Here is a 27,130-nt window from a genome sequence, read left to right as displayed (position 1 = left end):
AGTGAAAAAAAAAAGGATATCTAATTGCTGCATAAAAATTCCATTGCTTTATATTTCATCCATACACACATAAGGAGTGAGCAGGTGGAACCACGGGATATTTCCTAATGAGAAGATGTGGCTACGCCGTGTGTGGCGCGTTGGCCTGTTGCTGTGGCGATGCGGGCTTGGATACGAGCTAGTTGTCGAGGGCGGTCGTTTGCTCCTGGTCCATGAGCTCGACGAGGGCCGGCATCTGACTGAAGTGCTGTCTGGCCGTCAGGTGTCTCAGCTTGATCCGACGAACAAACTCCGGCGCGTATGCCTGCGCCAAAGAGGGAACAGGGAGTTTGAAGAGAAACCGTTTAGTCCAGATCATATTCCAAAACACGGACATAGTGAGGAAGCAATAAAACAGCATATAACAGAACTCTGACATATACAAGACTCTGTGTCCCATTCTTTTCTTCGATTTTTCGACACAATAGGTGTGACCAAATGGCAGAAAGCATGTAACTGGATCAATAATGTCATCAAATCACCAGAGGCGTTTACATGCAATCCGGAAATCTGATCCTCCCCGTGGTCACACATAGTCAATGCTGCCATTTTAAAGGTGGAGGTGGAATTATGCTGCGCTGCAACATTCAATAATATCACAACTCAGGCTGTGATGGACAATTGATTGTCCACAGCATTTGTATGTCACAAGAATGTCACAGGATGCCGCCTGAAAAACTAGCATTCTGAAGAAAAGAGAAGACGTGGAATATTATGGCGTTTGTGCAGCACCAACAGACAGATCAGAAAAACACAGCAGGGAATATGTGAGTCTTTCTCCCCATTGTTCAGTCATATTCATATTTTACCCACTTCTCCACTGACTAAACCTCCTACGCGGTCGCTTCCCACTATCTCTAACCAGCCGTGCAGCACACACACAGTGCTTCCTGCTTGGCTTCTTCTCAGTCTCCTAAAACACCGTCCGCGTCCAGAGCTCGTAGTCCTCTGCTTCACACCTGCCAGATCCCACTGTTATTCAGTACCGGGGCCAGTTTCGCTCCCAGTGGCCCTCCTTTTCACTTCATTCATTGCACTCGAGCAAGATCACTTTTTAAAAACTTTGTTCTAGCTCCTTTTGGCAGCATTTGGCTTTACTTTATGGTACTGGGCCTAAAACAGGGAAAAGGAAGTCAAATGTAATGCTTTTTAATCCCTAAATGCTATATTTGTATGCTGTCTGTTGTGACTTTGTGTTTTTGTGACTGTGATGGTGAACCGAAGACAAATTTCCACTGAGGTGAACAATATAGTTGAATCTAAATCTAAAGAGTGTCATACCTCATTTGAAATCTTTTTTTTTTTTAGATGCAAGTTCGCTATTTTGTACTCACTACTGCCACCTCAGGTCTTAGGCGTAACTGCAATTTCTATATTAAGCTCATGCATGACGGCAATTCAGACCCGAATTAACACCATTTTGAGTGACAGTGCAGGATTTTAGAGGCAGTTGTGGTGAATAAGTCTGGGCTCATTCTACACCTTAGGACATTGTTGGACCATGTAGGGGGTGGAAAATACATAATTTTGACATTTTTAAACTCTGTGTTGTCCCTTTAAGGCTGCATTTTTGATGATTTTTGTTGTTGTGATTTTGTTGCCTTTTCATTGTTTTTTTTCCTCATTACTTTTCTCTCTTGGTTTCACCACATTTTTGTCGCTCTTTTGTTGCTACTTTGTGGATTCCTTGTAACTTTTTTTCATTGCTTTTTCGTCACATTTTTGTCACGTTTTTGTAGCTCTTTAGTCACTTTTGTCTCACATTTTTGTTATGTTTTCGTCCTCGTTTTCGTTGCTATTTTAACGCTTTTCTCAAGGTGCTTTTAGATTTTGGTAAAGCCAAACTGGAGAAAACGTGCCCGGTTCAGGTGCAGGTTAAGAGGTTCATGCTTTTTAATGCCCCATGGAAACCCTGTAAAAGTGCAATAAAAAAGTTGTGATTATATATGGAAACATATAAATAATACATTTAATTCAAATATAATTAATCACAAAGCTTAACCTGACCCAGTAGCTATAAGGCTGTTTACTGCATCATGGCTTTACACATTTAGTCAGAGCAATGGAGGCTGTGCAGGCACTAAAAAAATCCCCTAATAATCACAGAGAAAGTGATGGTGTTATCTCGTTGATGCCTTTGATGATTAGAGTGAAAGAGCAACGTTGGCAGTATTGAACAGCTTGACTGACAGCTGTTCAATTCTGCCAAAGTTCATCATACAGTAGTTTACTGTGCAAGTTCAACATGCACAAACAGCCCTGTGCTTTTCGGCTTAAGAGTCTTGGCTGTTGTTTTTAATCGCAGCCGGTATACGACTCAAATTCAAAAGTGTTAAGTCTACACTGACCTGCTCAACGTCTTTTATCTGTAAATGGGTTGAAACCTCTTCCTTAGCCAGCAGGAGGCAGTTCCAGGGGCTCCAGTCCTTCAGATGATCCCAGCGAACCAACACCAGGTTGTAGATGTCGCTGCACGTCATCAGGGCCGAGCATTTGGACCAAATCACGTCGACCAGATATCGAACGTCCTCCACCTCGCGGAAGAAATGCCACAGTGAGTGAGCAAACACCACAGCAAAAGCATAAAGGTGAGTTTTGAGTATTGTAGCACCTGCATTATGAAAGGAATGAGTGCGTTTTTATCGAGCTGCTGTTCGCTGGCTCTCAGCCTCTTCAGGATGTTTTTGTAGCAGGACAGGTCGTTGCGTTCTATGGCGATGTTGGTGAGCCGGTCGCAGTCCTTACAGCGGTGGCTGTTTGGGGATCCGGCTGTGGTCTGAAAGCTGGTCGTGGGCAGGAGGCGATGGCAGCTGTTGCACCGCTGGTGGTTCTTCAGCTGGCTCACATCTGGGGGCACCTGCAGGGAGATGTAATATAGAGGTAGGACTTTAGCGGGCACCTTATACTACAGCACAGTGATAGAAAGAAAACAGCATGGTACTTGGAAGAGTGCTTATGGTATTGTAGACAGAGTTTTACCTTGAGCAGCTTGGCCACAGCGGGGTTAAAGGCAGGCGTTTTGATGTATTGGAGGAACAGCATGGCGATCCTCTCCCTCAGTCCCGAAAGGCTCGAGGCTTTTAAACGGGGCATCAGGTCCACCTCTCTGTCCACCAAGTCTACGATATCACGCGTCAACGGACAGTCCTGCTCCTGCTCAGTCACAAAAACATATTCAACACGCAATCAGTAATTGTCTTCTTCTTTCGCCAAACTTCAAATAATCATCAATCCGAGCCAGTGCACTCTTTGAGCCTGTCCCAAGGTCAAATATACGCAAATGGAGCAGACAGGAAGGGCACACACACACACACAGAACACACCCTTCCTTTAATAACGAACATAGTAAACAAAAGTCATTCCGCATGCAACAGCAGAGGGGAGGTAAGTTCTAACATTGACAGTGTGTTTCAGCGTCATGAGAATCTGCAGGCGTTCGTTTTGATTGGCCGTTGTCTTGCTGACGTCGTCGTACAGATCTCTCAACTCTCTGGCTCGGATGGTGTTCGCCGTATCCATCTCGATCCGCTCTCCTTTAGCTGACGTCCAGTGATGAGGGGCTGCAGACTACAACAACAACAACACACCAATTATGTTAAAGGCATTCTTAACAAAATGCAAACGTTAAAAAAAATGATTTCATGACGAGAGACCTTCTCCAGCAAGTTCCTCATGCATCTGTCTTCATTGGTTTCCTCAAAGAGGATTTGCCAGTATCCGAGCTTTTTGATATACTCCAGCTCTTGGTCGAAGAGTGCGCAGAGCGCCGCCTTCCTCTCCGCTCCTTTCAGATCGGCATTAATCCTCATCTCCTCATCCTTTTGCCACTCTGAAAAATAAAGTTAAAAAAAACAATACCACTTGTGTTACTGTTGACTTCTAATTTCTATTTAGTTTTAGTCTTGATTGGAAAAACACGGCTAGTCAATCCAAACTTCCAACTTAATACAACTTAATAGTTTTAGAGAGGTTTTAGCAAAGATGCGTCATCAGTTTCTAGTAGGTTAAATTTGAAAAGGACACATTTCCGTCTTCATTAAGCAAAATGGCAGTGAGTCATATGTTAATTTGTTTTTTAATAACCCTCAATGTTTCTGCTGGTTAGTGATGGAGCATTTCCGCTCTGCGTTCTGGAAGTAATTTCCTTTAGTTTTCCCATAAAAAAAAAAGAAGAAGAAAGAAATTATGCTATGCTAACTGTTTAAAACGAGGAGAGAAAATGTGAAAGTATGTGGTATTTATTTTCCTTTGATAGATTAGCATCATAATCAGTACAGTAGATACCACACAGCTGATTTGCCACTGTTGGACCTTTAAACAATTGATAATCTAGTAAAATGAATCGACATTTTACATCTGATGTTGGTTTTGAAGTGGACAGGACCTCACACACAAAGCCCCCCTGGTCTTACTCTTGAGAGCATTGTAGTGCAGGCTGAAGTCCTCCCTCCTCTGGGGGTTGAGCCAGCGCCTCCTATTGTCTTCGAGCTGCTCCTCTTTCTCTTGTTTCCTGCGACGCTCCTGCAGATCCAGCCAGGCCAGTCGCCGGTCCCTGTCCTGCCGCAGAAGCCCCACGGCCTCTTTGGCTAACCAGCCGCGGACAACTGCCTGCAGACGGATCACCTGTGTTGGACAACGGCGTCATATAAAGTGATTAGAAGGGTAGCTTAAGAAAAGCCCTAACTTTTAACGCTTTCAGGTAGATATCGAAAGCCGAAATGTCTAGGTGCACCTTTGTATATTTGTGGTTACCATAGAGCGAAATGGAACAGATTGTATGAAAATGAGCATAGACTGACTCTGTGCATAACTTCAAATGCCGCTGAAGAAGTGACTTCCTGTTTCGATCCAGCACGCCAAAATAAAAGCACACAGCTCGTCTCATTGATTAGTTCAGCAGGTACTTGCGACATTACAAGAAAATAATTAAATACACACATTTTAAGTGTTTTGTCTGTTAATAGCTAGGCAGAAAGAAACTTGAACTAATGAACTGCTGAACTAATGAATAAATTATTTTTTTGGTGTGCTGGATCGAAACAGGAAGTCACTTCTTGGGCGGCGTTGTTATGATTTGAAGTTATGCACAAAGTCAATTGTAGACAGTTGTGCAAATGAAAAAAAAAAGCACAAGAAAACGTACAATAGCTCAAGTAGCTTTAGTGTAGCTTTACTATGTCATTTTGGGATCTTTCTATGACTTACAGCGTTCAGCCGGCGGTCGAAGTACTCCGCCGCTGTGGTGTATTTGCCGGGGATCAGCACTTTGTCGTTTGCACAGGAGACATAAGAGCCCATTCCAGTCATCTGTGTCCTCACATCTGAACCACACGGCTGAGCCTGCTTCACTGTCTGCAACACAGGAGGACTGGCTTTATACACAGCGGCTCCACTGTTGCCCATCAGGGGTTTCTTTATACTTCATATTTATTGCAATTTACATCCATTTAAAAGCAATACACTAACAACTTACTTTTTGCATACCTCTTAACATAAAGGGTATGAAGCAGTTACACCATTTTTATTGCAAGCAGAACCCCTAATGGAAGGTTAGCCAAAGTTAGCTTAATAACACTTGATGTGAGTTGTCATTGAAATGTGGTGGTAGCAGCAGTCACAGTGAACGCGTTAGGGCTGGCCTTTCACGTACACAGTTACGCACAACACAGAAATAGATTCCATTGCAATCCATCAGCAAATTACTTGAATACACAGGAAGCGATTTATTCACAACAACGTAAAAGCCAAAGTGGTCACTCATGCATGTAATTTGTGTCGCCTGGGGTACCTGCCCCCTGCAGCGCTTTCATTGTAATGAGGCCATAAATGCCACGTGTTGTGGGTGACTGGTCAGTGGTGTACAGTAGAGACAGCTCATTAAGGAGCCGTGTGTGCCTGAACTGTGGGCAGTGTTGCAGCCGCACTGTCGTCATAACCGAGGTGTGCAGCCCACGTCAGTGATTAAGGCCAATCCCAAGGCAGGGGGAACCCAGGGTGCTAAAGGCGCTGCAGCATCCCCTGGTGGATAGTTTGTGCAATATTATTTGAAAACAGGGACAGAAAAAGCGTTGGGTTGTGTTGACTGGGACTGTTTTTTATTGCAATTGATGTTATGCAGATATTGGTGCATATTTCCCTTCCAACGCAAAGGGTTAGCCACTGCGAAAAGGAGAAGCAGAAAAGATAGAGAGTTAAGTTCTGTTGATGAATAATGGTGGGCAGAAAGGTTAGCAAAAGATATAAACCTTTACATGTGTTTACACTAATATAAGGGCTAAAGCAGGAAAATCAATAATAACTTCAACTCTTATTGTCTTCCACTCTTAATATTTTTCTATAAAAGATTAGCAATGTCTCACACAAAAAAAAGTATTTCAAGAGTACATGGCACATAACAAATTACTGATAGACAGCCAATGAGAAACATTATGTCAATGGTACATGTCCTGGAAAAGTTTTAAATTACAGACTATATATTAACATGTGTTAATATTGCTACATTACTATTTTCAATATTACTGCTGTTTCTGCATAACCTGGCAAGAGCCAGACTGATATTACAGTGCCAATAACATTTGCACTGACATCAATCTGAGACCGCACCGGCTTGAATCGTTCGGGTAGAGGTCGCACGTTTGGAGCAGCTTTTGCTGCTGATTGGATCAAGAACACCACAAATCCGTTCAATGTTTATTTTGAAAAAGTTATGTGTGTTTGTGTTATGTGTTGCAGCCCGTGTTGTTTTGTGATCGCCACGTTGTTAAATACTGTCTTTTTTTCCAGAACCAATTTTGGTTCTGTCTGAACGCTGAAGGCCAGAGCAGTTCAATACGGATTCTCGTGTGTTTGTAAACTCATAAATACCGCGAGAATTCAGATTGCTGGCGAGGCAAGTTTCTGTAGCAATTTGTTGAACTTTGTATTGCCTTCGTGTACAGCACTTTGGGCAGTGATGGTTGATTAAATGTGCTTTATAAATAACCTCGACCTTGACCTAGCAACAAAAACATTTCACAATCGTGGGACAAATAAATTGCCATTTTCTTTTGTAAAGATAACTTAAGATATGAAAACTAGAGGACATTACAACAAGATGCTAAAAGAAAAAGTACTATTTCAAGCATTTCAGTTCGGAAAATAAATGTATGAGATGGCCTCTAACACATACCATTCCCTTCTCTCTGAAGACGAAATGCTGACCTTTAAATCTACCATGTATTTCTGACTTCAGACCTCTGCGGTGTTCTCAGTCTTGTTTGAAGGAACATCATTGACCTTTTGTTCATGTTAAATGAAAGTAATACGCTTGCGTTGTTATCCACCTGCGCGCCTCGACTGAAGACTTCCACCTCTCGGTCTGGCCGCCTCCGGTGCAGAGTCTGTGTGCTGGCGTGGTGGTACACAGCTCCTGTCAAACGGTGCTTGTATCCGCCCAAGAAGGGTTTCCTCTGCGGAGGGCGCTGGATCTCCACCACCACCTCCCAGAAATCATCTATAAGTCAAGAGCTCATGAGCAATAAATCAGGTATTATAAATATGAATATGCTTTTCATTTTCTCTATGAACGCAGAATTTTTTTTAGTGCCACAAAGACAACAATCATTCCCTTTTCATCAACACAATTTTGATTTCACAGGCATAACCTGAAACAAAAAAAATAGATTTGGAAATGAATCATTCAAGAGGGCAAACAGGAATTCTTTTTTGGTTTATTTTCAAACTTCATTGTCCCCTTAAGAAAAATTGTGCCTCTGCCTATTTTTTAACCACTGCCTCTGGGTAAACTGTCAGGAGCACTTGCTGAGTGAAGCTCCAGCTCCAAATTTCGAATCAGAATCACAGCTTTTTAAAGCACTTTTACATTATTGTGATCAGTGACTCACAACGCCAGAGGCAAAATGTTCTCCTAAACTTTCTACTGTAAATCAGATGTTGTGAACTGGTGGTGTATAAAGATGCTGTTACAGGAACTCTAAAAGTCATACATCTGTGAAGGTTTAATTATCCACTATGAATACACTATAACATAAGGAGGGAAAAAACAACAACAACATCTTGACATTCTCACAGTAACAAACAACTACTACTTATTTGTTTTTAGGACATTTCTCCTTCAGCTCACTGAGCTTGGTTTATTTCTTCTTACCTGAAGAGGATGTCGGGCTCTCCTCTCCCCTGTGGACCCTCACAGTGATGACGTCTGGCATGTTGTCGTGCTCCGGGGGGCGAACGGGACGTAGCGGGTGTGTGTTTGGATCAACTGAGCTCATCTCCATTCGGGTGGACCCATGAGGCAGAACACCAAGGTCCATGAGACTCTGCTGGTCTTCCACTACCTGGCCTAAAAAAATAATAATACAAAAACATACAACATACAATCCAACATCTTTTTGCAGTGGCTTTGCCGGGGTTTTGACTCACTGTGTTCACTTATGGGATTTTTTTTTTTTTAACTACTAAGCAAATACATTTTAACCTCCACTTACCGTCGATAGCAATACGCAGCACCTCTGGGGGGACTCTCAGCTCCGAGGCCAGATGTAGCTTTAGCTCTTGAATGCTGAGTCCAATGGCAAAGGCTACAGTCATCACATGGCCCTCTGGCACCAGCACTACCTTCACTGCAGACGAACATATTTCTCACATGGTGTTTCAAAACAAAACAAAACAATTACCAAAAGCCCACAGCTCACCTGTTGCAGTGGAATTACCAATATCACTACAGGACTGTAACGCCGCAGGTTGCTCTGTTGTTTCAGGTAGATTTGCTTGAGTTTCTGCAACTTCTGCCACTTCTGAAAAAAAAAAAAAAAGAATAGAATAGAATGGATAAAAATGGAAAAAAGTGGAAAGTCAACTGATCAATTTGCATGCTCAGTTCCCATTTTACTTGTTTTAATAACTTTAAATACATTTATAACTTTGCCTTTAAATAAATGAATGTTCTGTACAACGTGACACAGACTGCAGCGTAACTAAACTAAACACAACAGCATACTCCATTATAGGACACTGGTATTTTCATCACTATGAAGTTAGAGGGAGCTGCTCTCCCTGGAGCCTCCGGGATGTGACTCGCCTGTGGTCAGGCTAAGCTCCTGTCGCGGCGGTCTCTCGTCCTCTGGTGGCTCATTTGAATGAGTGTCTTCTGTGTGCTGTTTCTGTTCCTTCACGCTTTCGTCCCCTTCTTTTATCTCCAATTCTTGGCTGTCTGCTTGCTCCATGTTGTGGCTTCTTTCTTCTGACATTAGTAACGCTAGCTTGCTGACGCTGTTTTGTTTGGCTAACCACGCGAACTGAAAAGAAAACAAAAAAAACAAACAAATATTTTTAGCAGATCATCGTAAAAAAGAAAGAAGACTAAACTGTCTTTTAAACATAAAGTTTAAGTAGAGTTGCTCTTTATTGAGCCCCTACGTACCGTTAGCCAGGGTACGTTTTGCCTACACGTCTGTCTGTGCGTAACATAGTTTACATGCTGCCATAGCAACCGAACCACCTGACTGTCTAGGAAGAGCACGCTTTAAAACCAATGTTGGAATAATCACGCTATTCATTTTAGGACAATGCACTAATACAGGGGTGTCCAAACCTTTTCCATGGGGGGCCACATACTCAAACACGCACAGGGTGAAGGGCCACAGATCGGTGGTGGTCAGTGCCGCAAAACCTTTGACTAGGTTTATTTAGCAGAGGTTTAAATTGTGCCCCACACCATTATTCATGCTTAAAACCTTAATGCCAGCTCTGTCTCACAATAAAATGTTACTTATTAGGTTAACATTGAGTAGAATTACTAAACTTGAAATAAAAAGGGGCAACAATGGTGATGTGTGCCGATTCACAAGGGCCACAAAAAATTGGTCTGAGGGCCACATTTGGCCCCTGGGCCGCACTTTGGACACCCCTGCACTAATGGCTTTCTCAAATATGATTGTGAATAAACTGCCCGTTCAGGACAGTGTAGGCCGCCAACCTGTAGATCAAATTGGTCACACAGCCTGATATGATGACAGTATTCTTTGACATTTCTTACTACCCCACCTTAACCGACCGCCTTTTCTCCAGTTCGGCTTTACCCAAATCTAAAAGCTTCTGGAGCTTACAGCCTATAGGCAAGTGTAACGCCTTATTTGAAAGCTAAGACCTGCATAACTGATCATAACGTTTTTGTTGCGTTTTTCCTTCGTGTTTTTGTCATGTTTTCGTAGCTTTTTTGTCTTGGTTTTTTGGCCATATTTGTCACATTTTTGTCTCTCTTTTGTTGCGTTTTCGTCTAATTTCCGTCTCTATGTTGACACTTTTTTCAAGCTTTTACATTGCGGATAAGCCAAACTGAAGAAGATGTGCTCGGCTCAGGGGGGTTAAGAGATAAACAGGCCTTTGATCTGATTTGTGTAAAGTTTTTTCTCAAAACCATCTTGAGGGCCAGAGCTTCTATGCTAAATTTGGCCCCTGGACCTGACGTTGCCTGCTCTACATGGTAGGGTTGTGGTTCTCAAACTGGGGTCGAGGGCCCCCTTGGGTCCCACTGATTGGGGGGGCTTAAAAATGTTTGGAATTAAAATTTTTGAATTCGGCCTATACATCCGTAAACAATCATAATCAGTAATAAAGTAAACCAATAATCAAATCATTTAGAACAATACACATAGACCCGCATTTAAAATGACGTCTTTGCATGGTTTTCCTCTTGGCATGTGGAGGATGTTTGGAAGTCTTTAGGATTTTTATCTGTTGACTAAGCTTTGGGGGACCGCAGTTTGTATTATCATTTGTTCAATACTTTATTGCATTTGTATAGGCAACTTGTATTGTATACCTATATCTCGCCTTTGACTTATAATGCCATGTATTATTACACATTACAGTATAAGGATTGCATATTCTAAGTATTGCATGTCTATAGGCCTATGAAGTGGGATATTATTTTGCTATATGCAGGTCATAAATCTCAAGGTCGCTGTGAGTTTTTCTTGACCCCAGTACCCTGCCATACATACAGCGTGCCTCAGTGAAGTTTAGACAGATGTCGACTTTAAAGAGAGGATAAAAATCTTTGTTGTATTTTTAGCCTATTTACTTCCTGCCTGTGTTTACGCTAATGGCAATATAGGGGCTTTACATCGCAGCTATTTCAGAGAGACCCAGAGCAGGAGACACGATGGCCCCTCCAAAGCCCCACTAATCTTCTACTAGACATCTGCTGGCTCCCCACGGATCAACAGTAGGACCGGGCCCCCGAGTAAACCTGCCACACAGGTATTCGTCCTGTCCAGGAGGGCTCTGTCGATCAGTGCTTCGAGCGTTTCTGAAGAATGTTTGGATCATGTTCTTTAACACGGAACAATGACACCGTACACATATACAGGCTGAAGCAGTCACCGAACAATGTCCAGAAATATTAATGCAGCCGTGAGGTATTGGAAGTGTGACACTGTTACATTTTCATCATATGCAATTTTATCTTGCAGATTTGCGAGGACATGACAGTGACATACAGTATGCCGCTTCAAACTGGGACGACCAATTCACTTTCTTAGTTGGCCTCAATTCATTTCACCATCTGACAAAGCTGCATGCTGATTGAATGTGCATTTCATTAATGAGTGTACAATCGTGTGCTTTGGAGACACTGTCACTCTAACTATGCAACTTAGATGGACTTCACACTTAAGAGTTAGTTGCCCAGATGATATTTCAACACAATAGGTTGCATTCAACAGTCTTTGAAAGAAATTTCCAAAAATAAATGTCCAGATGATTCCCCGATCATTATTTTTTTATTGTGATTGGATTCACAAACCTGTCATATTGTTCTTATGGCTGAAAGTCCTTTCTACTGACCACTTTTGGACGCCTTTATGAGGAAATAATTCGACTGTAGTTCATATGTGCTGGAAGAGATGACTTTGAACTTTTTGACAATTTTTGTTTTTTGTTAATTGGCCCAGGAATTACAGAGAAATTTGCGATAAACTAAAAATAGAAATATGCATTTTGACCGGTACCATAGTTACAGCCATGAAATTTTGAGCTGTCTTCCGCCTCAATTTTAAACTACAGGCTTTTTAGAACATTGTAGGTTGTGTTCAACATGTTCAGAACAAAACAAAATGCATCCAGTAAGTAAGTGTAAGTAGAAATATTGAAAGCAAATGTTGAAACCAGACACTGAGAGATTAATCCATGCATTTGTCTCCAGCAGGTTAGACTACTGTAACGGCCTGCTCACTGGCCTCTCTAAACAAGCTATCAGACAGCTACAGTACATCCAGAATGCTGCTGCTCGAGTCCTGACAAGAACCAGGAAATACGAGCATATTAGTCCAGTGCTCCGGTCTCTGCACTGGCTTCCTGTCACTCAGAGAATAGAATTTAAAACAGCTCTGCTTGTGTACAAGTCTTTTCATGGTTTAGCACCGAAGTACATCTCTGAAATGTTACAGCCGTATGAACCATCTCGGGCCCTGAGAACTTCAGGGAGGGGCCTCCTGGTGGTTCCCAGAGTCAATAATAAACACGGTGAGGCTGCGTTTTAGTTTCATGCAGCTAAAATCTGGAACAGTCTTCATGAGGATGTGAGACAGGCCTCAACTCTGACAATGTTCAAATCCAGGCTGAAAACAGTTCTTTTTACCGATGCATATGACTGAAAGTATTTTATCTGCGCTCTTGCTTTTTACTGTAATTGATTAATTTTATGTTGATGTTTTTATTGATTCTATTTGTTTTCTTGTATTTATGCAACTGTGAAGCACTTTGAATTGCCTTGTGTATGAATTGTGCTCTACAAATAAACTTGCCTTGCCTTTTTAGATCTGAAAGTGATGGAGAGCTACTGGTTGGGGATTGCTGTAGTAACTATTCTAATGTCTATTTTGTTTCTAGAAGCAACATGTGGCAAACTCCTTCTCTTCCCACATATTTGAAGAGAAACTTCGCACATTAATTACCCCAGGAAGGTGCGTGGGAGATGAGGGTAAATGCCAGTGTACCCTGCAGCCAAACTCCTTCTCTTCAAAACAACTTGGGGAGAAACCAGATGACACACATCACTGTCTCAAAGCTTCTACGCATTCTATCTCCAGCCTCTCTCATCGGTAACTTCATGCATTACATTGCACCTAAAAGTGATTTTCAATGTGATTTGTTCTGAACTGACTCTTCAGGCTTACACCAAGGGTATATAAGCTACTTCTGTTACTACTGCTGCCCAGGAGCAGGCTGACACATGACACATTCAGTTATTTTGCACCAAAACACCAATGACTTATAAGTACAGGCGAGGTTTAACTGACACATTTGCTGATACCTAAATTTGATGCAAATTAAATTCTTAATGAAGCAGAAGTATAAACTGATGTATTTGAAGTTGACCCACAGACCACAGGCAGAGGTTTGTGTTTAGACAAATGAAAATTAGTGTTTTTATTCATCTTCAAAGTGTTCCATTGGTATATTTAGTTCTGTACTGGCTACAAGATAAACCCCATCTATGCAGCAGTCAAATATAATTTAAACAGAATAACCATGATGTAATTCAAGTGCAACCGTTACACAATAGACACTTGGCACAACCTGCGCATCACAAAAAGCTAATTCTCTGCAATAAATCTCATCAAACACTGATACATTGCTATTCATAATGAGAGCTTTAATGCGGCACCTGGAAACTTCTCAAAAATGTTAACACAGGGGGAAAGATTTGAACTGGATTTACGAGCAGCTCAACTCTTTATGAAGCGTCATCTCATATTTCCAAGAAAGAAAAAAAAAAAAGTCTAATTGATTATATTTTCTTTCCAGGGAACGTTAGAAGGCAAACATGGCGACGGGCTTGCATCTGTAAAGCGTAAGCCCCGAGGATAGACTGCGGGACCGTGGCCAAACATGCCAAAGTTCCCGGCTTAGCCCCACACAATGGTTCTGGGGTGTGTGTGGGGGGGTTGTATTTAAGGAGAGGTGCTGCTCCACATGCACCTCGCTGGGACAGAAAGCGGGTCAGGACTAAATATAAGAAGCGTGCGTCTCTGCGGACACCAGGGCCATCAACGAGCCGCGAAACATACCTCCACAGGTGAGAAATTTCTGCTTCATTTAAGGGGCACTTGACTTTCTTGAGGTCCTGACATGATGTTGGCAAACAGGCAGCTTAGATAGGGGTTAGGGATCTCTCCTGCTGTGATGCTGTTTCTCTGTTATGGTGAAATACAGAACAGTTACAGTATATGTTTCAGTATGATGCTTCAAGTCATGTCTGAAGTTGCTCTGTGTGTTTGGTTGTAAATAAGACATTGTATCCCATGTGACTAGCCTGTGTGAATAAAGAATGATATTAAAAAAGACACATAACAGATTAACTTTTCCCCTGAACATGCAGTATGGATTTTTTTCTTGAAGACTTTGTTCAACAGGCCCAGTCTATAGACCCTATAGTTTAAAGTTGAAGTGGTGGGCAGGAAACAATTCCATGGTGGGTATCTATGGAAACAACTAAAATGCAGATTTGTATTTTTTGTCTTGGTATTCTGAGCCGACATGAAACAAGAACTGTCACAAAGTTCTATGGACATCTTCTCTGTCAGCACATTCCAACAAAGGCCACAACAACAATTTAGGCCGACTCTGTAGGAAATCTGACATTATGGACTCCACAAATTCTAGAACCTGTTGGGCTAAATGTGTTTTGTTACCTGCAAGCTAAAAAACAATGAGATTCAGCCATGCATTCCACATTCTCACTTTGACTTTCGCCCCAAAGATTTGACGTTGACTAAGACAAACTATCGATTCATGAGGAGGAATACTTAAAGGTTAACGTTTTATGTAAAAAAAAAAAAAAAAAGTGCATATTTGACCCAGCGGCTTGCCATGAAGGTAAAACAATATTCTGATGGATGGTATTGTGTCTCAGGGCTCTATGAATCACTGACATCAATCTCCTGATGGCCTGTTATAATTAGTTGTCAGGTGAGTTTTTGCACAACTGAAAGCCTCTGGAGGGTCCTACACCTTGATGTTCGGGAGACTCCAGAGGCACCAGCAGCTTCAAATACCTGTTTGCTGCTTTGTAGCAGCTGTTCTCTTAATCTGATGTATTCGTCTGGCAGAAACCGTCCTCATTGTGCCTTTATCTGCACAAACCCTTGTGTGCTCTGAATCAACCACAAATCTCTTAACAGTACGATGATTACACTTCATCTTTCGTGAAATATCGAAGGTTTTCATACCTAGTCGAAGGCATTCAACTATTTCACTTTTCATCAGCAGATGCCTTTTACCTTCATGGCACTGAAATACAATTAGCATAATCATTCTTAACAGGGTATGGGTGATTAGCTTAGTGCCTTTACTTTCCATCCAGGAGTCCCCTATGAGGCTTCAGGATCAATTCTATTTCAGGTTTCTTAGGGGTTTTGGTTGGTTTTCTGAATGGAATATATAACTATGGAGACAGTTCAATCAGCGATGAAAACATACCAGAAACCTAAAAAGCAATTGATCCCGTAGTGTCCTACAGGCCACCGGGATGGTAAATAAAGGCACTATGCTAACCACCAAGTCATTGAAAGGTTAAATACGCACTAATATCAACTCTTTATTTTTAATTGAAAAGTTGCATAGCACATCTTTAACATTAGCCCAATTGTACACCAAGAACAATCTCTAGCAAAAAATTAATAGAAAAATGTTTGAATAATGAATTATATAGCCGATATAGCAGAATAGGTACCAAATGGACAGATTCATAAATGCTTCACACACAAAATACAATAAATTACAAAATATATAAAATAAACAACGCAGGGTGAGTGTGAAGATGCCACAAAATCCACTTATTATCTCTATAATGTAAACATGCCTTTTATGGTTATATTGAGTTGTTTGTGCACATAAATAAATGACAATACTGCATCCTATAGTGACATAAGAGTGCTTGTGTTACATTTAGGGATTAGAGTATAGTTTCAATGATCCTTTTTATCTAGTCGTTTGCTGGAAAGGAATACAATATTGTTGTGAGACCTGATTCTCTGAGGCGTGCCCTGTGTGGTTAATATCTGTAAATGCGGTGCCATTGTTCTGTAGCTGTTTGGCTGGTGTCGTGGGGCGGCTAATTACCAGAGGTGGGCAGTGACTGTGTAGTAGCCAAAATATGTATTCATGTAAGTACCGTTAATGAATTGAGATGACGCAGAGGTATTTGAAGTAGTAGCATTACTGTCAAATCTTTGGGGCATGCAGGGACAGAAGCCTATCCCAGCTGTTTAGGCTAAGAAGGGGTATACCCTGCTCTATTGTCTGTTAATTATAGGACTGATTATCTCCTATATTAGTGTCTTACAGAGGGGCATGTCCATTAAAGGCATCTGAAAGTGACCAGTGATACCCATTCTTTGTATAAACAGGTTGGTTTTATGACTTTGATACTGAGAGTAAACCTGTGTTGAAACTATTCATTATTTGTGCATTATTTATGGGTTAATAACATACAAACAGCAAGTCTTACGTTACTGGTTCAAATAAATGTTAACAACAAAACCTTTATATTCTCTTTGTCTGCATAATGAAAGTGATTATTCACTGTTTTAAAACGTATTTTGTTGCAAGTGCTTGCTCTCTGAAAGAAATGTTAATAGAATGGAAATAGCAAAGTAAATATGGATAACAAGGGATACTGCATTTTGTAGCTATGTTTCCATCATGTGGTAAGACTTTACCTTAATAAATGATGAGTCAGCACTTGATTCATCATGAACGCTTCAATTAGTTAATCACTACAATTACCTCATAATGAATAGTTCTTCACATACTTCACTTATTTGTAGCTAAGTAGTTATTAAGTATTAGTCACACTTGATTGATGAATTAAGTGTCAATTTATCATTTAATTAAGGCAAATAAGGTGTAATTATTATAAAGTGTTTCTTTTTGGTTATGGTAAAGGTTGCAATTATTCACTACACGTGTCCTGTTTTCATGTTATTACCTCAATTACCATGTTATTACCATTTTAGGTACCTAGTTCATCCTATAATCATGCTGTTACAGTGCAATAAAGGACAAGCAGAGGTTGTTTGATTTGTACAGCCAACTAAATATATTCTTTTCAATAGTCTTGTCTCCTTTCTCCCGTGGGAATCCTAAGGAAATAAGCAGAAGAATAATTGACAACGGCAAGAAAAAAGTTTCTAAAGTTGTTTTCGTATCTCCTAGTGATGAACACCTATGATGAATTAAGTGAGGATGAGCTCAACGACTACAACATCCAACTCAGCATTCAAAACTCCTGCCGCGAAACCTTCCTGAAGTCCTCTGCCAGGTACAAATCGCTGTTTGCAAGCACCTTTTGAGCTTAAACGCATGATTTCTTCATCCAAAGGTTTACCCTTTTCCACTTTCTGTTCCCCATGGCATTAGTTTAGCAGCAACGACGGAGGAGAACCTCAGACTCCTGGCGGCCATTGAACAAGGTAAATACTGGCTGGCATGTTAATTGTCTCTTTGTTTTGGTTGGACCTGTGCACTGTGTCAGCTGCCGGCCGTGAGCTCTGCCAAGGTCCCATCACGAGGCTGGCAGAGACAGCGCGATGGAGATAAATTCATTCTGATGAATGACGAGCCGACCACAAATTGCACTGTTCACATCTGAAACAAACAGACAAACAACTGAGAAGAATCAAATGGCGCAAAAACATTGGAAGCATTTTCTGATGACATCAGTCAATCACATTTAGCACATAAACAAATGCCCTACGGCTGTAAAGGAAACACTTCAATTAATGGTTAGTCTATGTAGTACAGTAGAGTAGAGTAGTAGTATTAGAGTAGTAGTATTTCAAATAAATAATAATTTGTTCTTGAGCCTACTTTGCATGGATGACTGAGAGCCAGTTTGTCAGCACAGATGTAGCTGGAAAATTGGCTATTCCAATACTCACAAAACGGGCGTCACATTCACAATAAATTGGACAAGTGAAGTGCAGCTTATGTACTTGCTTATGCTTTTCCCTTGTTCTCCCTGCTCTCCCCATCGTTCGGTTGCCATGGCGATCAGGTGAGGTATGGGTGCTCCGGCAGATGCTGAGACACACCTTTGCCTTCAGGGAGATGGACTGTCGCGGATGGCTCCCTCTGCATCGAGCTGCAGCCCAGCCGCTCCTGGAGGTCCTGGAGACTGTCCTGACGCGTGAGTTTACACTTCAGAGAAAGCAATACGTTGGTACTTTTAACTGGTGGTGGAATAGCATTGCAGTGTTTGGCTTTTCAATGAATGCTGTATAGAGTAAATGGTGCCACTATGTTCTATTAAAGCCACAACTTATGACATTTCACCCAATGACGTGAATAAAATACAAACATTCCTTTTGCTACAGATATTTGAATCGTTGAAAAATATCTAAAAAACCCAAATATGTGTCTTTGCTGACTGGCCTGACTTTACGGAGAGCGGGGACGTCTCCAGCTCGTCTCCATGGAGATGATGACTAAAAGCAGCTGAATACGGCATTGTTAGGTCCTGATCCAAATCCATTCTTTCACTACCCACTGCAGAAATGCCATTTTCTATGTCATTGGAGGAGCGTGCTTTGTGTTTGCTGGCAATGATATAATCCAATATGCTACGCAGTGCGCCTTTAACTTTTGTTATGTACAAATAATGGTTTTATATTTCAAGGCAAATCCGATCTGGAGCCCGGGCTCTATAGGAACCAGCCCAATCCATTTCTCTGTCAGTTCCTAATCCCATGCCGTACCACTTCACACTGCTTTTGTATTGTGCATGTACGACAAACCAATCCTTTACCCCCCTTTCACGTCACATGATTAAACACGACCTCTCTTCTCCGATCATCCCCCGCCTGTCTGTGGTCCATGACAAAAAGAACATTTGAGGCACAGAAACAATGTGTGCTACGTGCGGCCGCCAGACAGCTGTCAACAATCCTCACGCTCCAGAAAAGTCGGTGATGTCAGTCAACACTAATGTGGCCTATAGCTTTCTACGAGGTGTCCGCTCAGCTTATGGGCCGTGCGCTCCATGCCATACTTACGCGTTACTTCCTAAGCGCCGGCTCAGACGTTGTGGCTGATTTGGGGGTTGACAGTGAGAAGTGAATGAATGAATAAATAAATAAATAAATAGATGATTCATGGATTTTGAAAATGCCTTTGAAATGGACTTTTCAGTGGCCGCTAAGGGGCTCAGCCTGGAGGAGAGGACAGCGGTGGGGGGGGAGACGCCGCTCACTTTGGCCGTCCAAGTCGGACGGGTGAAGAACGCCAAGAGCCTGATCAAGCACGGAGCCAACCCGCATAACACCAACAGCAAGAGCGAGACTCCACTGCTGCTGGGTGAGTTGGACTATTGCTGCCGGGGACGGGCCAGGGTCGCTTTTGTTTCTAACGCAGGTAAGTCTGGCTGATCGACGAATAGAGGTAGAAATAACTAAAGCCGGGATTGTACTGTTGGTTCTTAGAGGAATAGCCTAAAGTGCTTTCAAATACAGCTACATTCAGAATAATAGAAGAAGAAGAAAAAAAACGCTGAATAGGCCTAAATCTGCATCTTATATTGCCTTCAAAAGAGCTCGAACTATTGACTGCTTCTTAAAGCTTATAGGCTATACGACTTCTAATGGTCAGAAACAGAAATAGGACAAAGCATCACGGCAGCAGACAGGTGAAGAGGTTTGCATAAAACCCCGGGGGACAATGGCAAAGCACATAAACAAGCTTTTTTATTAGAAGAGACTACCGAAAAGCATCACGACCACAGACCCGACCAGTTGTCAATGAGCAGTGTGCTTAAAAGAGAGAATGACAATAGAAAGGCACACGCTGTACGTTTGAGCTATTTGACCAATGCCTTCATCATGAGCGAATGCTAAAGTTGGGGACAGAAAAACTTTAAGACCAAATTACAATGGACGGGCAAGAGCTAAATGACAGGAGCTACATGGTTTGGCAATCGCTTGGGATACGGGGAAGCCGGGGGGGGGGCAAAACATTGCGATCACAAACAGGTGAGGACGTTTTTAGCGGTAGAGTACAACGCTACAGTGGTTGTGTGTGATGTATTGGTGGCAGGACAATGGGAGAGTATAAAGGCTTGAGGGGTTTTTTTTTGTTTGTTTTTTTGGGCGGGGGGGCTAGTTTTGACTTGGCCGCTCAGCATGTTTTATTTCTGCTTCTGGATTGGAAGTGATTATGAGCATCTGAAAACAACACAGATACTATTAATAGATTTCAGGTGACATCATTGGAGGCACTGTCTGAAGTACTGTTTTCATCTACGGCTCACTAACAAGACTTCATTACAAATACATTAAATATCAGGTGTAGTTCCGCCAAGATATTAGAATAGAAAATACACAGGGACGAGTTGTCAGTATTGTGCAGTTGCGCTTTTTAATGTGTCGCCATGGTAATTCCCTTGAAGCGATGCCATTGAAAACTATCAGTATTTATTTGTTTGCCAGAGAGATGACGGGGCGCACCTGCCAGACAAAATCAGTCAGGGTGGGCAACCACAGCAATAGCTTTCTGTAAAATGCTATAATTATAAGCTATACTTTTTGTTCTTTTCTGTTCAGTTTCAGCTTTATAGCAAATTCTAGCGCATAGATACCGTCTGTATCTATGGCATCTACTCCAAAACCACTTTAACAAATGCTGAATATCTATATATATCTTCTACTAAATAAAGATACAGAGATATGAAGAGAATTGCTCCCATAAATACAGAAATGATGTGTAATTCTAACCTAAACATTAGCTACATGCTAAACGCTAGCTTCAAGTGCCTGTTTTTTTTTACTTCTGTTGGATAATCTGGTAATATTTTTGAGGGACAAGACATCCACATGGATCGGATGTTGACTTGAGTGTGTTAAATATATAATCCATCAGAAAACGAGATAACCGGTTATCCTTTCAATGATCCCTGTATCTCCGCAGTTTACTTTCCTGTCACATTGCTTTGTTGTTGTAACTTTTCATGAAGCACTTTATTTAGTTTTTTTGTTTGTGTTCCCCAGCTGTCCGATCTGGTTCTCATGAAATGACCCAAATGCTGGTCAATCAGGGCGCTTGGGTGGAGCAGGTCTGCAGGAGGAGGTGGACGGCGATGCATGAGGCTGCTAAAGTGGGCGACTCGGACATCCTGATGCTGCTGCTGAGGAACGGCGGGCGAGTGAACCAAAAAGACATAACGGGGGTGACCCCGCTGGCCATGGCCGCAGAGCACGGACACTTCCACATCATCGAGATTCTTGTCAACTGCGGTCAGTCTGCCAGGCCCGATTCCGATTTACAGAGCGCGTCTAAATTAGTCGCACGGTCACAAATCAGAGGGATTCTAAAATGTCTGTGGTGTGCTGCTGGTGTATGTGGAGGCTTTGGCCATTGTGGATCAAAACAGTCCCTCTGCTGCCCCCTACTGCTGGGCTTCAAATGACATCACAACGTTCTATGTGCCTGCAATATTTCGCGAATGAAGCTGGGGGGAAAGTAACATTCTAGTTGTAAACAAATTGTGTGGTAATATGTAGTGTCCTAGTCCTTGAGGATTTTACTTTTGGATGTAGAGGGTATGTGCACTCACACTTGCTTATCAGTTGTAACCCAACAGCTAACAGAGTTGTTCCGTGGCAAGTGCAAGAATAAATTACTTCTGTTTTACTGAGATAAATTCAGGGGAAGTTGTTAGTTGCTCTTTCATCTCTTTAAAATAACAATTTAAAATTAAACCTGTCTTGATATTTACATGTGAGGAGCCTTGTGTTTAAAAGCGGTTGTGCAAATGCCACAGTAAGACAAACATGAATCTGATCAAATCTTGTTAATTGCCAACAGACGAGAATAGTTATTAAAGTTGAGAAAACAAATGAAAGTCTCCCAGGTCCAACAATTTCAGGTAACTGAATATTCCCTCCCTTTTTTTGCAGGAAGTAAGGTGAACTCCCAGGCTTGTAACGGGGAGAGTGTGCTGTTGGATGCAGCGGGATCAGGGAACACGGCTTGTATTCAATTTCTTTTGGACAACGGAGCCAACCCAAACCTGCACAGTGCGACAGGACAACTGCCCATCCACAAAGCTGCATACGCCGGGCATTATGAGTAAGCTCCTCTTTATTTAGTAACTGTTCCTTGTAATGTATGACCTTTGTGTGTTTTATTTCACATCCCCACATTACTGCTGTGAGACCAAAGTTTCAAAATAATATTAGCTTTGTTTGGCATAAAGTGGTGTATAATTCTATTTTTGTTCCTTATATTGTGACCTTTGAATTTTTTTTTTGCATTCCTAGTGGCTTTAAGACACATTTTAATGGTGTTAATTAAAACAATATTTTGATTCATGGTTGAAGTTTAATTCAAATTCCTGTCTCGCTATTAGGTCTCGATCTCCTATGCGAATGATTACAATTTCCAATTAAAAAAACAAGCAGACCTAAAGCAGATGCCATTGAATGACTGGAAAAGGAAGACAAACTTAACCTTAACAAGCAATGGAGAAGACACTGTTGCCATGTTGTTCCAATTAAAAACATATCTGGAACATGTTTTATGTCATTGTGTTCACTCTAAACATTTCTTCTTGTGGTACTAATGTGCTCCAATATCCGGAGGTATCCGCACAAGACTCGCAGCTAAGCCACACATGCCTTCTATTGTTCTGTCTAATTGACCTTCACTAGAGAATAAAAACAGATAAACTGCAAAGCTCTTCCCAGACGATGGTGAAAGACTGTTGTGGAGCGGAGGGAACCTCACAGCAGGAGGTGGAGCTGACCAGTGCAGGACACCATGCTCTGAAACAGGGACAAACACAGGAGTCACAGCACCGTTTCAGAGCATCAGAGGAGACTGAAGGCAGGTGTCCTCCAGGTGCTCTGGTTTCCCCTACCTCCAAAAACATGCTGATCACAGTGTTGACCCACAGTGGCGGCGTGGCTCAGTCGCAGCGGTTCAGGACTAACACCTGAACACTATTTCATTGTACGGTTGTTCAATGACAAATAAAGCACTTGCTTACATTTATTTACATACTTCTGTTGAATTACAAATCCAGAAGTTCCCTCTGCATTTTCTCAGCCCATAAACCATCTGTCTGAGTCTGCGCTAAAACTACTTTTATATGTCACATTTGAATTGTTATCCAGTTGGCTGAAACTGGAGGCTTGTATTTTGTGTTAATAGTGGTGAGTTCCCTCTGCTACCAGAGGGCACTACAGGAGCAAAGCGAAACATCAATGCTGAGGTGTCAAGAAGCAGATTTATAAGCCACAGCTACATCCACTTGAACAATTCCTCTGTATTCCTTTTTCCTAACAGTGCCCTGAAGATCTTCATCCCCCTGACCCACAAAAAGGCCATCAAAGAGGCAGGTCAGAGCCCGGTCCACTCTGCAGCTGAGGGGGGCCACAGCCGCTGCCTCAAACTCCTGCTGGCCTGTGGCTTTGACGTCAACTACCGCATGAACACCAGAAACTCGGAAACCTACCGGGACATGCGGAGGAGCGCTCTATACTACGCGGTTTCCAACGGAGATGTAGAGTGTACCAGAGTCCTGCTATCTGCAGGGGCCAAGACAGATTTAGACCCCCTCTGCTGCCTCCTAGTGGCCGTCCGATCGGGCAGATATGAGATAGTGAAGCTGCTACTGGCGGCCAAAGCAGACGTGAACTGCTATTTCAACGTGGTGAGCGATACAGTCTTTCCGACCGCGTTGCAATACTGTCTAAAGGATGAGATGATGATGAGGCTGCTGCTAAACAACGGATACAAGGTGGAGAGATGCTTCCAGTGCCACCATGGTCTGGAGCCAAGCGAAGCCTTCGAAGAGGAGGGGAAGATACCAGTAAGTGGCAAGCTATATTTGTCTGAGGTAGAAATGAAAGGTGCAATCAACTTTGAATATGGTGATTTGAGCACAAAAACAGGATGGATGCGTGTAATTACGGGTCCATGAAAACAGCCAGTTGTGTTGACTGACACCTGAGTCAGTCTTTACGTAACACTGTTTTGAATATGGATGGATTTAAATAACAGCGTGTTAAGCTTTAGAGTTGGTGACTGAAGTTTGTTGCAATTTTTGGGTTCAGCTATTTTGACTCACGGGTAAATGCAAATGTAAATCAGCCCAATCCATATACCATCTTCTATCCTTGCAAAATATATCATTACATCAGACAGAAATGTTGTTTATTTCAGACTTTGGCTGGAGTTTGTTTTTCACGTGGGACTTGCATAAATATAAACTTACAGACCGAGTTTGGCCTCAAACGCTGGAACTGCAGGAATTTTTGCCATTACTCATACTACCTTATGAACACCCTATCTCGTCTGATCTCAGAATTTAAGCAGGGCCTGGTTAGTACCAGAGTGGGAGTCTAGAGGGAATGTCAGTTTTATACTACTGTGGTAAGAAAGTTCTTCCTCGCAAGCTCCTCCCTACTATACTGTTATTGTAAATTGTAAATGGTAAAATGGTAAATGGTCTCAACTTGTATAGCACTTTCCCAAAGTGCTTTACAGCAAGGAACCACTCACCCATTCAGTCTCTCATTCATACACCAGTGTACGCAGACACTGGAGGCAAGGTGGGTGAAGTGTCTTGCCCAAGGACAAAATGACAGTGAGCACCTTCAGGAGCTGGGATTCGAACGCCCGACCTTGTGTCCTCACCTCATACCGTGCCTCTGTATGAATGTGTGGATGGTGGTGGGTGTAAAGGCTGTCGGTGTAGATATGATGCCACCTTTTTGTCTGTCTACCCCAGGGCAGCTGTGGCTACATAGGTAGAGAATAATACTTTCTGAAGCATCTTTGAGTGCCCAAAAGGTGCTGTATAAAACCACAGATCCATTTCTGTTTTTATCAAGTAACAAGATATGTCCCTCATCGCACTGTGTTTCCTCTCAACATAATTTAACATGACCTTAAAGCAGTACAAAGTAACTTGTTTACCTTAATAAATACTTTTCTTAGTCCCTCTGGGGATAATACAAGTGTTAATAGGATGATGATAGTCTTTCATCTCCCCCTGGTGTCTCTGGCCAGAAAACCATGTTTGCAACTTTCCTTCCCCCGGGTCGGAGTCACCAATACACACTAATGGAATCACGAAGAAGAAGCTAACAAGCTAGAAGAAGCTAACTGCGGGCTAGCGCCACTTAAACAGTATTTACAGCCAAGTTTGAGTGAAAAAAAAAAATCTCCATTGCATTATTGGATGCACAATATCCCTCTCTCCCTTTGACTTTTCTGTCAGCGTAGTATTTACTCTCAGGGACAATTAATGAGTAAAAGTGTGTTACTTAGTCCTGCTTTAACCCAGCATGAAGAAGACTGTATTACTTGTAAACATTTAAAAACTAATCTTGGTAATAATGTGGAAATAGGCCTGCAAAATGCATTCATCCCTCATTATCTCAGTTACTGTGCTGTGTGTATTATTACTGTGTATTATTACTGTGCTGTGCTCGGAATTCAAGGACACAATCTTTCATTCATGTCCAATGCCGGGCAACTGTCTAATGCATTTCATTTATGTCCTCTTCAGTTCTGTGAATTCATGAGCCTGTGCTGTGTGGTGCACCTGTCCGGCAGAGTGGTCCTGACCCTACTGGACTACGTCAAAAACGTCCAGATCTGCTGCAAACTCAGGCTCATCCTGGAGAAACAGAAGGAGTGGCCCGACATATGCCACACTCTACGTGAGTTCTTCTGTTTTGGAACTTTTCTTCTACAACTGATTTCTTACTTTGTCAATAGAACATTTCATTTGGTCATTTGGTGACATCTAGTGGCAGCATTATTCAGTCACATAAAGTTAACACTCAGTCCTGACAGAGAAACGTTTTTAATTTGATTGTATTGTGAAAGTCTCTGATTCCACCTGGTTTAAACTTTTGTCTTACCACGTGCCTCCAGTTGTTGTATGTTTCTTTCTCATGCAGAGAAATCCTTGACTTTGTCTGATATCATCTTTACCAATGAGCCAGACCGTGTTTATCTCCCCTCAGGCAGCCCCCGCTCGCTCAGACACCTCTGCCGACTGGAGATCAGACAACGCCTGACCCTGAAGAGACTCAACAACCCCGAAATCCTGAACTTATTCCCCCCCAGACTCAAGAGCTTTATCCTCTATCAGGAGCTGGACCTCTACAGCCGGGACCTCCAACGCGGCCTGTGAACGCCTTTGGTTTGAGGATGTTGTACACATATGATTTTAAATGATGCTGATAACCTTTCCTGTCCTTGCACCGGGAGTGAGGTAGTAAAATGCTGTATTATGTGTTTAGGATTAGGGTCCAAAGCACCTGGACTTCTTTTTTTCCAAACAAAATGGCACTTTTCAGACTCAGGCAGAACTTGAAGTGAATGATGTTGTTTCTTTGTCTTATCAAGAACATTTCAAAAGATTGCGTGGTGTTTTTCTTTATTAGTCAGAAATCTCCACTTAAAAATATGTTCAGATTGTTTGCGTTAATCGTGGAATAGCCATGTGTTTGAAGAGTGTGACTCAGAGAGTTAATACAAGGCCATTTGAGTTGGCACAACAGACATGAAACTTTGTGATGGCTTTTGTTTAATGTGAAAAGACCCAGTAATTACAGAAATATCAACCAACCACCTCAAAACATCAGCATTTTGACAGCTAGAGTTCCAACATAGAGTTCTTAGATGTCCAATGAACACCACCCACATTTCTTGAACACAACCAATTATAGCATGAAAAAAGAAAGAAAATTATACTGTATTTTTATTGATCTGTCAAATCAGACATGTGGTCTCCAACTTATTGGAAACAAGGTAAATGACAAATATGACAAATGAGTTAGTCCCATCTATTGGGCCACTGTTCATTCTATACTCTACACTACCTTGTAAATACTTTATGAACGTAACAATCTATAAGATGTATGAACAATAAAAACACTATTTTCACACACTATTTTCTTTCAGAGTGATTATTACTGAAAACGTGGAAATCTCACTTTTTAGGCTCTATGCCTGTTTTTTGTATTTATGAAGACTCAAAGAGCGATCGCATCCATTTTTAACTGTTTGTTGCGGC

At 41.9% G+C, this 27,130-nt stretch overlaps 2 protein-coding genes across 2 annotated transcripts; one reads left to right on the top strand and one right to left on the bottom strand.

Moving 5' to 3' along the window:
- Positions 1–149: 149 nt before the first annotated feature.
- On the bottom strand, positions 150–9,263 carry iqub (IQ motif and ubiquitin domain containing; the record flags this gene model as incomplete). The annotated part of the gene is made up of 13 exons (XM_079568384.1): positions 150–304; positions 2,388–2,573; positions 2,651–2,896; positions 3,019–3,192; positions 3,436–3,606; positions 3,693–3,868; positions 4,452–4,662; positions 5,245–5,391; positions 7,362–7,531; positions 8,186–8,380; positions 8,526–8,660; positions 8,733–8,834; positions 9,119–9,263. The coding sequence occupies 13 exons, from the start codon at positions 9,261–9,263 to the stop codon at positions 179–181; spliced, it is 2,184 nt and encodes a 727-aa protein (XP_079424510.1). The 3' UTR covers positions 150–178.
- A 4,825-nt stretch (positions 9,264–14,088) lies between these two features.
- On the top strand, positions 14,089–26,245 carry LOC306971944 (ankyrin repeat and SOCS box protein 15-like; the record flags this gene model as incomplete). The annotated part of the gene is made up of 10 exons (XM_079568383.1): positions 14,089–14,119; positions 17,260–17,365; positions 17,464–17,516; positions 18,101–18,232; positions 19,234–19,398; positions 21,084–21,329; positions 21,993–22,164; positions 23,383–23,908; positions 25,613–25,766; positions 26,076–26,245. The coding sequence occupies exons 2-10, from the start codon at positions 17,262–17,264 to the stop codon at positions 26,243–26,245; spliced, it is 1,722 nt and encodes a 573-aa protein (XP_079424509.1). The 5' UTR covers positions 14,089–14,119; positions 17,260–17,261.
- Between the last annotated feature and the right edge of the window lie 885 nt (positions 26,246–27,130).

This window comes from Gobius niger (assembly GCF_951799975.1).
Source record: "Gobius niger genome assembly, chromosome: 12".
Taxonomy (NCBI): domain Eukaryota; kingdom Metazoa; phylum Chordata; class Actinopteri; order Gobiiformes; family Gobiidae; genus Gobius; species Gobius niger.
The sequence above is the reverse complement of the archived record's forward strand: the minus strand, read 5'-3'. Positions and strand labels throughout refer to the sequence as shown.